Source organism: Carassius carassius, chromosome 4 (assembly GCF_963082965.1).
Source record: "Carassius carassius chromosome 4, fCarCar2.1, whole genome shotgun sequence".
NCBI classification, from domain to species: Eukaryota; Metazoa; Chordata; class Actinopteri; order Cypriniformes; family Cyprinidae; genus Carassius; species Carassius carassius.
In genome coordinates, this window is record NC_081758.1 from 39,531,143 (window position 1) to 39,543,934 (window position 12,792).

The 12,792-nt window shown below is 37.9% G+C and overlaps 2 protein-coding genes across 3 annotated transcripts; both read left to right on the plus strand.

Annotated features, from left to right (window-relative positions):
- Positions 1-1,102: 1,102 nt before the first annotated feature.
- On the plus strand, positions 1,103-6,348 carry LOC132140009 (WD repeat-containing protein 31-like). Of its 2 annotated transcripts, none has more exons than XM_059548761.1 (10): positions 1,103-1,309; positions 1,865-2,001; positions 2,082-2,208; positions 3,182-3,256; positions 3,441-3,585; positions 3,668-3,768; positions 3,875-3,942; positions 4,792-4,933; positions 5,017-5,179; positions 5,699-6,348. In XM_059548761.1, the coding sequence occupies exons 2-10, from the start codon at positions 1,955-1,957 to the stop codon at positions 5,857-5,859; spliced, it is 1,029 nt and encodes a 342-aa protein (XP_059404744.1). In that variant the 5' UTR covers positions 1,103-1,309; positions 1,865-1,954; the 3' UTR covers positions 5,860-6,348. The 2 variants fall into 2 exon arrangements, with proteins under 2 accessions (XP_059404744.1, XP_059404745.1); XM_059548762.1 differs by lacking the exon at positions 1,103-1,309 and adding an exon at positions 1,348-1,790.
- Positions 6,349-9,745: 3,397 nt separating this feature from the next.
- LOC132140010 (E3 ubiquitin-protein ligase RNF183) lies at positions 9,746-12,326 on the plus strand. Its single transcript, XM_059548763.1, has 2 exons — positions 9,746-10,008; positions 11,643-12,326. Exon 2 carries the CDS (start codon positions 11,712-11,714, stop codon positions 12,291-12,293), a length of 582 nt encoding a protein of 193 aa, XP_059404746.1. The 5' UTR covers positions 9,746-10,008; positions 11,643-11,711; the 3' UTR covers positions 12,294-12,326.
- Positions 12,327-12,792: the final 466 nt, after the last annotated feature.

A 12,792-nucleotide genomic window follows, 5' to 3' on the forward strand; every position in this document is an offset into this window, starting at 1 on the left:
TAATGGTTATTTGTAATTATAATACTTCATTCTAGTTGGCAGTTCTTTGTGAGCAGAAATATTCAGCTATATCAAGCATTGTGCTGCTTGGCCTTTGATCACAAAGAGCACATTGTTGCTGTTTCAGTCAAGTGACCCACAGAGCCCATAAGCCTCTTTCTGATTCACTAGAAAAATCAACCAGTTTGGAGGTCTCTGAACAAACCAGTGTCATCAGTTTATTAAAAAATTGTGCATTTTAAATCTAAAGCATGTCGGATGGTAGGCTTATGTTATAAAGGTCAATAAATTATTAAAATGCATGAGACAGAAGGAAAGCTTGTGTTGCCTCACTAAACTCAAATGTTCTGTTCAAGCTCCTAGTGGCCTTGGTTAGATATGAACTGTTCAGTAGAACTAGCCATACATTCATTGACCACAAGAGGGCAGATCTTTGAAGAGAAATCACTCTCTTTTCTTTTGAAATGAACAAAATGTTATTAACTTAATTAGTTTATTATTAACTTAACAATCAGCCCCAATGATTCTAAGCAGCAGTGAAAAGAAAGAGCACCGACCACTACAACAGTTTTTTCCCCCTTAGGATAAATTCAGGCTAAACTGTTGAATAAACTAAACTTCCATACATTGTCCATTATAACTGAAACATTTATAAATAGCATCTGAAAATTGTACATTTGTAAACTACATAAGCTGTATTGTAAAAATTATTTTCTCATATTAGAATTATATTTAATCTCTACTGAGTAATTCCTATGTGGTGTCTGCACTATGTATTTTTGCATAGTGTCTGTACTTTACTATGTCTGTACTTTATTCTGCACTGGAAGCTATAAAGACCATTTCCTTGTGTGTAAACATACTTGCCAATAAATAATGGCCTATATTTAAAAACTAAAAGTTCAGTGCACAATATATTTCACACTGCAGTTATGGGATTGCAGTTAATTATTCTTACTAAATATGGAGGGCAAGTAGCTAATGCTCAAGGTGTCTGATTTACTTTATAGGACGACATTTACAGATATGATGTCTAAACACATTGCTCAGAAAATCTACGTGACCTGAAGCCCCGCCCCCTTTGCGCTCACGTGACCTCCGTGCGCCTGGTAACAGCGAAAGCGTCGCTCCTTGAGAAGCTGCAGACGAGGAGCCGCTGAAGACTTAACGTTACAGCCGAAACGTATCACGATGCGCGATAAATATTTCGTTCACGTACTTCCAGACAGCTCGGACATCGCACACACCCATGCGAGTCGTTCACAATAACACTGACACGCTGACGCTAAGCGTCTTAAGGTTCGGGACGGTAAGTTTTGTTTCGGTCTCGCGAACTTTACTACATTTAATGTGCGTCTGCGTTTGTCTCGTGGGGTGTTATAGCAGATGCATGGGTTAAAAGCGATGTTGTATGTTTGTCATGCAATTCTTGCTGGTTTGCCTTCGACAGAGCAGTGTATTCTGCACCGGCACATCTCTCTCTCTCTCTCTCTCTCTCTCTCTCTCTCTCTCTCTCTCTCTGTGTGTGTGTGTGTGTGTGTGTGTGTAGCTGTCTCATATCTGAAGGTAAATTGCAGGAGATGGATACATTGGTTTGGCCGAATATTGTCATATTGCATCCTACTAGTTACCTAATGCGATGAGGCACTAATGCAATTAATAGGATTCAGGTCGCCCTCCCTGTCTTCCTGTAGCTCTCAGAAGCAAGCTGTGTCCATACATAACTGAACCCAGTACATAACTGATTACCAGCTTATGCTAGAGACAACATCAGCATCTGTTCTTGGCAGGTAATAGCTCCCTTGTGAAGTTGCCAAAGGACTTGATATCTTCATCATCGTGTAAATGTTTGTAATTCTCACAGATCCCAAAAGAGTCTGAAGATGAAGTCTTGCGCTGTGGAGAGATGAGTAAGACATCCTGAAATCGGGTGATTGGACACCCATATATAAGCATGGGGAAACTGCAGAGCAAGTTCCGGAGGCGCTCGGACCTTTACAAGTGAGATATCATGATGAGCAGTGGTGTTTTGACAGCTGGTTGTGATGAATTTATGGTCATTGAGGCTGTATTGTTGACAGGGCCAAAGAAGGGGCGGAGCCTGCACCTGTGCACCAGGTAGTGCATTATGAACCCGCTCACACAGATGCCATCAACTGTGTCATCAGCTTGACCTCTGACCTGTGCGTGTCAGGAGGGCATGACCAGGTGAGTTTGAGAAGCTTTGAATAGGGAGGTTTGGAGATTAATGAGTGTTAGTGGTTTTGCACAAAACACCCAATGGAAATGCACAAATAATTAACCATTCGCTAAGCTCCACCCACCTCGGTTATCACGGCTAACTCATAAAGTGGTTCAGACTGATTGGAATGAATTGTGGCATTGCAAAGCATTCTGTCATTTGTTTATCTTTAAAGAAATTTGTAAATATCAATATAAAACGTGCAATGAGATTAGAAGTAAACCATGTAATCAGTGTTATAATTGTTAAATGAAACTATTAAAAGTCATTTTTATTTACAATAACGGGGTGGTGTTTGTGCAGTGGATAAGTAACATGCCTTTGGTGTGAGAGACCCGGGTTCGAATCTGACACCAATGTGTCCCTGAGCAAGACACTTAACCCCTAGTTGCTCCAGAGGCGTGCGACCTCTGACATAGCAATTATAAGTCGCTTTGGATAAAAGCATCAGATAAATGTAAATGTTATTTTGTTAATGTATAAATATTAGTTGAAAAACGTCATTATTTTATTTTTTTTTCGTTATTTAAACAAACCTTTAAATCTGTAGAATATTTGATTCTGATTGGTTAAAAACATTCTGTGTTCAAATAATTTTTTTAATATTTACATTGTGACTGTCATTGAAACTCTAGTTTTGACTGCAGCAAACATACGGAACATCATAGCAACTGCACATGCTAAAACCACTCCGGACATCTTAGAAACCACATAGCAATGTTCTTACAAGATGATAACATCAAGCATGTAAAAATCTAGCTATTCTTGCAGTTCAGTTTGGTGCCACTAGTGGCACAGAAATGACACACTCCACATTGTATGCTTTAAATCAACAGGCAATAATCTTCATTATATCTTGTTCATTGATTTACATGATGTGTATTTTAATATGCTTTTCATATTTTAATATGCTTTTATGTCGTTGTTGTTTTCGGACAGGCTGTTGTTGTCTATGAATGGAGAGCTGGAAAACGGTGTAAATCTTTCCGGGGCCACAGCAGAGAGATTACAAAGGTATTAATTAAAACTGCAGTTAGTCCCTCTAATTTGATTTGACAAACAAAGCTTTGACTTATTTTGGAACAGTTTTCATTGATGGAGCAAAAATGAATAAAGCATTCATTATTTTGCACACATGGATATCATGCAAGTGTTTTTTAAGTACTTTGTATATAGAAATCTCTCTGTTTTCTTTTAGCTATGCTGTTTTAAAGGAAGTTCCTTGATCTTCAGTGCGTCCCGTGATAAGACGGTGCTGATGTGGGATCTGGGTCGAGATACAGAACCCGTCCAGGAGTTTTGTGGCCATGAGCTTGTAGTTAATGGGGTAGCGGTAAGCCCAGGTGAACAAACCCTCAGGAAAAACACTCAATGACCACAAAATCTCAAACACGATACGTTCATGTGGTTTTATTGATTTCGTAGATGGCTCAAAGCTATGCACGGGCTCTCGTGATAACTCCATGCGCCTCTGGGACATTGAGTCAGGAGAATGTCTGCAAAAACACGCCATCTCACGTAACCTGGTTAGAAAGGCTGTATTCAGAATGTTCTAATATTCTTGTGTATGTGTTAAAATTATTTTTGGTCACCGATTATGAACGTGTCTTGTCCCGTTGCTTTCCATTTAAGGTGACTCATGTGTGCTGGGTACCAGGAAGCACATCTATTGTCCAAACCTCAGAAGACAAGACGATAAGGTCAGAAGTTTCCTGATACTGTATGTAATATGATCCGTTATGTTGGTGAATGGTTATTGTTTACAGAGATGCATTTCTCAGAAAAGATTTACTTAACAAATAAGATGAGTGATCGTGTAAATTTTATCTACATCAGAGCAGATGTGGAGAAATATAGCATTATATCATTTGCTCACCAATGGATCCTCTGCAGTAAATGGGTGCCGTCGGAATGAGGGTCCGAACAGCTGATAAAAACATCACAAGTTCAATAAGTCATCCACACGACTCCAGTCCATCAGTTACTGTCTTGCGAAGTAAAAAGCTGCATATTTGTAAGAAACAAATCCATCAGGGCATTTTAACTTTAAACATTGCTTCTGGTCAATATACCATACACTAAAAATGCTTTTTCAATTTTTATAATATATATATTTTATAATCATGCTTTTTTTGCTTATTCTGGACTGTTTTCACTTGTAAAAAGTGATTGATCTATGCATATTTTGGACGAGACTACTTTTACCTCTGGAAAAGCAATATTATGGATAGAGACTCATATTTTAGTTGGAAACAATCATACAAAGTAAAAAAAAAAAACGTCTTGAGGATGGATTTGTTTTTATACTGATGGACTGAAGTCATGTGGATTATTTGTGGATTATTGTAATGTTTTTATCAGATGTTTGGACTCTCATTTTGATGGCACCCATTCGCTACAGAGGATCCATTCATGAGTGATGTAAGACTGTAAGGCACAAAAACATTGTCACTATAATTTTCTGTAAAGATGCTTTGGAACAATGCGTATTATAAAAGCGCTATATTAATGATTTTGATTTGTGTTTTGGTGTGTGTTACCTGTCTCAGGGTGTGGGATAGCCGTTCCTGGCAGGTCACTAACACTTTTCCGGCAAAGCAGCACATCCAGACACACTGTGACATCAGTTCCAACTGTTACCACCTGCTGTCGTCCAGCAATGGTTTCGGTGGTCAGGGTAGTGAGGCCACGGTGAGTGTGTATACAGATACTGCCAGGACACAGTTGTGCATGTACCTGGATTTAATCATTTGTGTGTTTATGCTTTTGTGTAGCTGTGGGACCTCAGACAGCCCGGCTGTAAAGTGGCCGAATACAGAGGACACCTGCAAACCACAGCATGCTGCGTGTTTGTGCCTCCCCGTTCCGGATATCCTGCTCTCGTGGCGTCATCGTCATATGACAGCTCAGTAAAAATATGGGATCAGAACACTGCAGGTAACACCCACACAAATACTTGTAATATGTTTTTCAAACACACACGAGTGAATTGGCCAGGTGGCTCATTTGTTAACAGGCCAGTTTCCTGTTTATAGAATTCAACTCAGAAAACGCTCTAAAATGTTTAGGTAAGTGAAAAAGAAACTTTGAGAGACTTAGCTGGGTAGGCCAATCTCCTCTGGGTGACATATTTTTAATTTAATCGAAATATTTAAATATATGCCACATAGTAATTAACTTAGTATTAATAATAATTTAGAAATTAAATAATATATACACTACCACTTAAAAGTTATAAGTCAGTAATATTCAAATCAGCATATTAGAATGATTTGTGAAGAATCATGTGACCCTGAAGACTGGAGTAATGATGATGAAATGTGCTTTGTATTACATTATATTTCATGTGTGTCATGCTTTCTGAAGCAAACAGCTTTTGCTAAACATGTCAGGCTGGTATAATCAGCTTAAAATCTACATGGTTTGATTCCGGTCTCCTCCATATTCTTTCTTCAGCGTGTTTGTACACGTTAACGCTGGACGGTTCAGGGCCCTTGGTGTCTCTGGCTCCGTGTGACTCCAGCAGTCTCCTGTGTGCCAGTTTTAACTCAGGACTGCACCAGCTGCATCTAGATCAGGGAGCAGTGCCCAGCCTCACTGAAGTGGCTCGCTTCTGACGTCTATCTGGACCACCTGAAAAATCTAACTGAACAAACAAACATATTTAATACCTGGAACTCCTGGAAATGAGAATGCACACTACAGTATGTAGACACTCTATTCTTATTAAAGGAATAGGTCAAAAATTAACATTTGCTGAAAATGTACTCATCTTCAGGCCATCCAAGATATAGATGAGTTTGTTTTTTCATCTGAACCGATTTGGAGAAATGTAGCACTGCATCACGATCCTTTGCAGTGAATGGGTGCCGTCAGAATGACAGTCCAAACAGCTGATAAAAACATCATAATAATCCACAAGAAATCGGCGTGTTTATAATAAATCCTTTAAGATATTTTTAACTTCAAACCTTAAAATTGCATTAAGCCAAAATATGAGTCCTCTTTCCATAACATCGCATTCTTCAGTGGAAAAAGTAGTCTCATCTGAATCCAATGAAGTTCAAGTATTGTTTACAAGCATTAGAATTTCTAAATAATAAATAAATAAACATTTAATAATAAATAAACATTTTTCACTGAACATTTTCAAAATCCAATCTTAATATTATGGACTCTATTTTAGGCAGAAAAATTCAAACTTGGATTATTATGATGTTTTTATCAGCAGTTTGGACTCTCATTCTGACGGCACCCATTCACTGTAGAGGATCCATTGATGAGCAAGTAATGTAATACTACATTTCTCCACATCTGTTCTGATGAAGAAACAAACTCATCTACATCTTGGAAAGCCTGAGGATGAGTAAATTGTCAGCAAATTTTCATTTATGATTGAACTATTCCTTTAACAGGTTGGCCATTTCAGCCATGCCTTATTACTAACAGGAGCATAAAATCAAGTATGTATCCATGCAGTCTCCTTGTGTTTAAATATTCCAACATTATCCATTTATTCTTGACCATTTAGTGTTTGATCGCCTGACTACACAAACCATTAAAGGGTGTAAAAATGGAATTAACTTACCTAAAGCAAAGAGACTGAGTGGCTATAAAACTCCCTACCTGCAGGAATGATTTACAATATGGCATTTTCCAAATACGGCTTAGTTCAAGGTTAAAAATTATATTTGTGTGTGTGTGTGTGTGTGTGTGTGTTATTGTGTAATCAAATATAGGCAATAAAATATCCACTGCAGTTCTGCTTGGTTACTGAATATGCTTGAATATGTTTTTGGAATCTAGGAGTGTAAAGTACTGGCGTAATTGTACTTAATTATATGCTAAAGTAATATTTTACAAAGTTTAGACTTCAATTTGACTACCACTGAAACTGAATAATCCTACTCTTACTCGAAAACCATACTTAATAGACTCATAATACCATTAATACCATTTAATTTAGAGCTTCAAAATACAAAAAGTGACGTGACATTCAGCCAAGTATGGTGACCCATACTCAGAATTTGAGCTCTGCATTTAACCCATCCGAAATGCACACACACAGAGCAGTGAACACACACACACACACACACTGTGAGCACACACCCGGAGCAGTGGGCAGCCATTTATGCTGCGGCGCCCAGGGAGCAGTTGGGGGTTCGATGCCTTGCTCAAGGGCACCTCAGTCGTGGTATTGAAGGTGGAGAGAGAACTGTACATGCACTCCCCCCACCCACAATTCCTGCCGGCCCGGGACTCGAACTCACAACCTTTCGATTGGGAGTCCGACTCTCTAACCATTAGGCCACGACTTCCCGCAAAAATGCATGTTATCAACATTTAAATAATTATATTTATCTTATTATTGACAATATAAACTTGAAGACCAAGATAAGATGTTCAAACTTGACTTTGCATCAAGTATTAATGTTAATTTAATGGGACAATATTGTTTCCCTTATTTATTTATGATTTATTTTTTTTATTTTTTTATTTTTATATATATATATATATATACATTCCTACAAATATATTTTCAGCTGGAAACTTTCTCTAACAACTAAGTAAAATCTAGAGGGGGAGAAAACCTACCCGTACTCTACCTTGAGTACAATTTCCCTGTACTTTTTACACAAAAAAAGACCTTTTATTTGCACTTTTCATTAAGCAATTGCTAATGGGTCAAAATGATGCACTGCCGAAATCATTCATGCAGAAAGTACATCGACGGATATGAAATCTCAGTCTCTCACTCTTCCTGTGCACACATACATCACACAGGCTCAGGGTTTGGCAACATGGGAAGCTGAATCATTTTTCACATAGAAGCTGCTAGAGTTTACAGACACACTCACAAACACATTCAAACATTTATGGAAACCGTCTGTTCTTGTATTTCACACACAGAGAAGGAGAGGATGCTTATGAGATGATTTGGCCCTTTAGAGAATTCAAGACAAAAACAGCAGATCTCAATATTTTCCCAGAAACATGATCAGACAACGCAGAATGTGAAGTCAATGAAAATCAGTGATGCAATGTGTTTTGTGGTCATTGTTTTTAAATATATATATATTTTCTTTAATATTAGGACCATAGTTCTAGAATAGAAAGAATATTGTGGCTTCTCTGAAAATACTGTCCTGCCAAAATGGCAATGTTGATTTCACGTGTAATGCCAGGATTGGGATGTTTTACAAATATTTTTTCACAAATATACAAACCGAAGAGTTTTTGTTTTGTTTTATGTCTTTTATTTCTGCATAACATACAATGACCTCAGAAAAGTATTTGTTCACTTGTCTCACACGGCCTGAATGTCATTGCATTAGAAAACAAAATATCAAGCAAATGCTGCCAGAGCTTCTGTCAAAACAAACTGCATTTACTGAGGCATTTTATTGTATTTTTATATTATGTATTATGTATTTTATTTGTTTATGTATTGTTATATTGTCCTTTGTTGAGAGGGGCAGGGGTTTATTTTAATTGTATTTTTATTTTATTTTATTATTTTTTGCTTAGTGTCTTTAAATCAGCTGTTGTTTTGTTTTTTGGATTTCTGAAGTCAGTTCTCCTCAAAAAAATACACAAATCTAGATCATCACATAGCGCATGATATTTAGCATTTGTCATCAGCTTGCTTTGATACTATATTTTGCTGTGTACTGCACTGACTAGTTGTGTATTTTATAGTGTTCAAATACTTTTTGCAGCCACTACATAACATTAGCAGAATACTGATGAACAAATACAGCAAGCGCATTCATGTATCATGACTCAGAAGGATGTAGAAGGTTACGCTGATGAGTTTATTTGACTTTTGTGTAAATGCTGAGGTGTGGAATTATCAATTTGAAGGAAATGTTTATGTATTTGCACATTACGTGAATAAATTATTTCAGTCCAATGAAGACAACACCTTTTTGTGTCTTTTTTGCACACAGACACAACAGGATATGGAAACATCCATGAAATAATACATGCAGCTTGATATTTGCTGCTTATGAATAAGAAGAATATGTTTGGATGAACAAGAACAAAAGCCAAAAGTTTCTGTGATAGCAAACTTTTAATTTATTTTATTTTATTTTATTTTACAGCTTAAAAAAAACCATTTTCGTCAACAGAATAGCACCAAAATGTAATTTCTTTTTTATGTATTTATAGTTTTCTTTTTATCAGGAATAAATGTGCGTGTGTGTGTGTGTGTGTGTGTGTGTGTGTGTGTGTGTGCGCACGCACGCGTGTATACATGTGTACGTGTGTGTGTGTGTGTTTATGTATATATCACAATGTTACTATCAGAGTAACTTTTGGTGGAGTAAAGATGGAGGCTTTTGGCACACAGTCTTCTCTTCAGGTCAGGTATGTATTCTCTATTCCCTCTTTGGTTCTCTCTCTTTTAGGTCAGGATTGTAGAGTTTACACTGTGCAGGGCGGCTATATTTGACTACTCACTGTGCATTTCCTCCTGCCTGCTGCTCCAGTATTCAAATGTTGCCATTCTTTTACGACACAGTGGTAGAGAGAGACTAAAAAAAGAAAGAAAGTGGTAGAGTGACTCTTGGTGTTTTTGTTTTTCTATGTAAATCATGTCAGGAAAAGTGCAGTAGATGAACAAAGACATAGAGTCGGCATTGAGAAAAGACACTTGACACATATCATTTTCTCCAACAGGCATCAAAGACACAAACTACAGCCTCAAGGTCCAGGACACCTGCCTCATCTGACGGGGTAAAAGAAGAGTCAGCTTGAAATGAGTGAGTTACTGTGAATCTATATATTAAATGAGTGTATTTTTGTGTCTGCTATCTTTATACTAAGTAGAACTAATGAACAAGAGTGGCTTTAATGTGATATTTTGCTTGACTTGATAATAGTCGAGCATGAAATGCAGCACAAAGCCTGTAGTTTATAAACTCATCATTGAAAACCAATGTGGTTAAATGGGATTATGCCATTATAAAAGAAGACTTTGAATGTGTCATGCATCTCTCATCCAAAACCTTGAGGTATGTTATATGAAATCAGATATTCAATACTTGAAAAATTTTATATTAGTGTGCATGCTCTCAAACAGACTGGACATATAGATTAAGGTAATAAATTCGGAGCATCCCATTTGCATTGTAAACTGTGAAGCAACCATCTCAAATCCACTTAAAAATAATAATACAATTGCAGGTGTCAGTAGACTAAGAAACATATTGCAGTTAAATCCTGAAGCCCTGAGCCTCATTTAAACACATTATATTTGACTATACTGCCATCATAAATTTAATTTAAGATAAGTTGAGGCCAAACTAAAGGTCATCTAATGAACCTCTAATGAAGTAACCCAATCCTTTCTATCTTCATTATGGCCATCAGTAATAAGACACCCTTCCACTGCTTTGCATAGTTTTGGGCCATTCTTTATTGGAAACCTGTAAGCATTTCCAAGGCAAATCTGTTTTTGTGAACAAATCTAGATCGTGGGCAGAACAACAAACAAGTCTGTTTACCAGTTGTACTTCATTCTCTACAACTGATAGCTAAGAGATGGGACAAGGACGGTCCATCTGGAGCAGCCATGAAGTCAAGGCTGTTGTTCAGAAACGTTTCTATTCATGCATTTACTGTAGCAGATGCTTTTATCCAAAGTGGGATATGAGAAATTCGCCACACAGCCAACAATATATTTATTGTGTGCAAAGCCAGGTTTTTATTTAATTGTATTTTTTTCTAAGCAGCCATCCGTTCTCAAAAACAAAATAAAAAATTGCTGAAGGTAGAGAAACACTCTCAATGAATGGCTAGTCCATCACTGGTTTACTGTTTGGTTTTTGTTTAATTTTGTTTTGTTTTGTTTTGTTTTCTGTTTTGAACATAAGAAATTTCTCACAAAGCCAAAAATATTTATAGCATTCCACGTTTTTTGTTTGTTAAGCATTTGTTTGTTTTTTTGTTTGTTTTTTTCCTATATTTATTTTTTCTATGGCTGGTGGTACAAAATAATAATAAACTCATTAACAATCTAACTCATTCATCTCATCCAGTGGGTCCCGACCAGATTCCTGGAGGCCCCCCAACACTGCAGGTTTTCCATGTCTCCTTAATCAAACACACCTGATTTAGATCATCAGCTCATTAGTAGACTCCAAGTAAATAAAAAATTAAATTAAATTAATTTAATTTTAGCAGACGCTTTTATCCAAAGCGACTTACAGTGCATTCAAGCTAACAATTTTACCTAACATGTGTTCCCTGGGAATCGAACCCACAACCTTGCTGAATGGTACTGAAATGAAATGGGTGTGTCAGACAAAGGATAGATGCAAAATGTGCAGTGTTGAGGGGCATCCAGGAACGAGGTTGAGAACCCCTGATCTAATCTATTCTTGTACTTCTTCAGACTTGCCACATCGCTATGGATCTTGAAGATCCTTGTTGACTTTCCTCTCCCACACCTCCTCCCCGTGTCATGGAGTTTGACCCAAACCACCTCCGTGACCCCTACAAAACTGTGGACGACAACGTCGAGCCCCCCGATCTGGAGTGCGCCATCTGTTTCTGTCAGTTCAACAATGTCTTCAACACCCCTAAGGTACTTCAATGCAAGCATACCTTCTGCCTGGAGTGTCTTGCGAGGATGAACGTGACGTCCTCCCAACCCGACACCATCCAGTGCCCTCTGTGCCGCGCATACACCCCGTTACCCAACTTGGGTCTTCCCAAGCTAGCAAATGACTCCACAGTGCTGTCTTACCTCCCAGCTGCCATGCAGCATGTCTACAGTATCCGCTTTAACCGCGACAAAGGCAAACTGCAGGTGAAGAGAGTGCCCAGCTCTGCCCCGGCTCCGACGCAGACCATCAGCCAGACACTGGACGTCGGGAACCCAGCAGGCATGGAGGGTCACCAGGGCAGAGACAGTGGTAGAGAGAGGTCATTACTGATCACAGTACTGAGAACGCCCCTGTGCAAAGCTTTCATCATGAGCCTGGTGGCCATAATGACCGTCGTTCTCACTATAACTATCATCATCATCAGCAACAAGAAATAAGACCAAATATATTGGTTTTTACATATACGCTAGAGCATGCGTACAGTGTCGCACACAGTTAGTTTTTTCTAATGATTTGTACAATGTGCACGCAGCTCACACATACGCTTTGTTTTTTTTGTTTTTTTGCACTAATCAGTTTGTCCACAAGGTGGCCCTGGCTGTTTCACAGTTGGAAAAGAAACAACGAGAACAACAACAAACTGCCATGATTAAATAACAATATAGACTTCCCAGTTGACAAGCGATTGACTGATTAAAATACACCAGTTTAATGAGTTTAGTTTAACAAAGACATTTTTATTTCTCAAAACTTTGAGAGGAAAAGCGCAGACACTGGACAAGGAGCAATCTTTCTTTTGCATATAAATGACTTTGAAAGGCTGAGTGTTTGACTGTTTAGAGTACACTTTATGGGCTTTATTATCACTGACAGTGTCTGCATCCACGTCAAAAGGTCAAATGACAGTGTAAAAAACAAACAAACAACATGACAAAC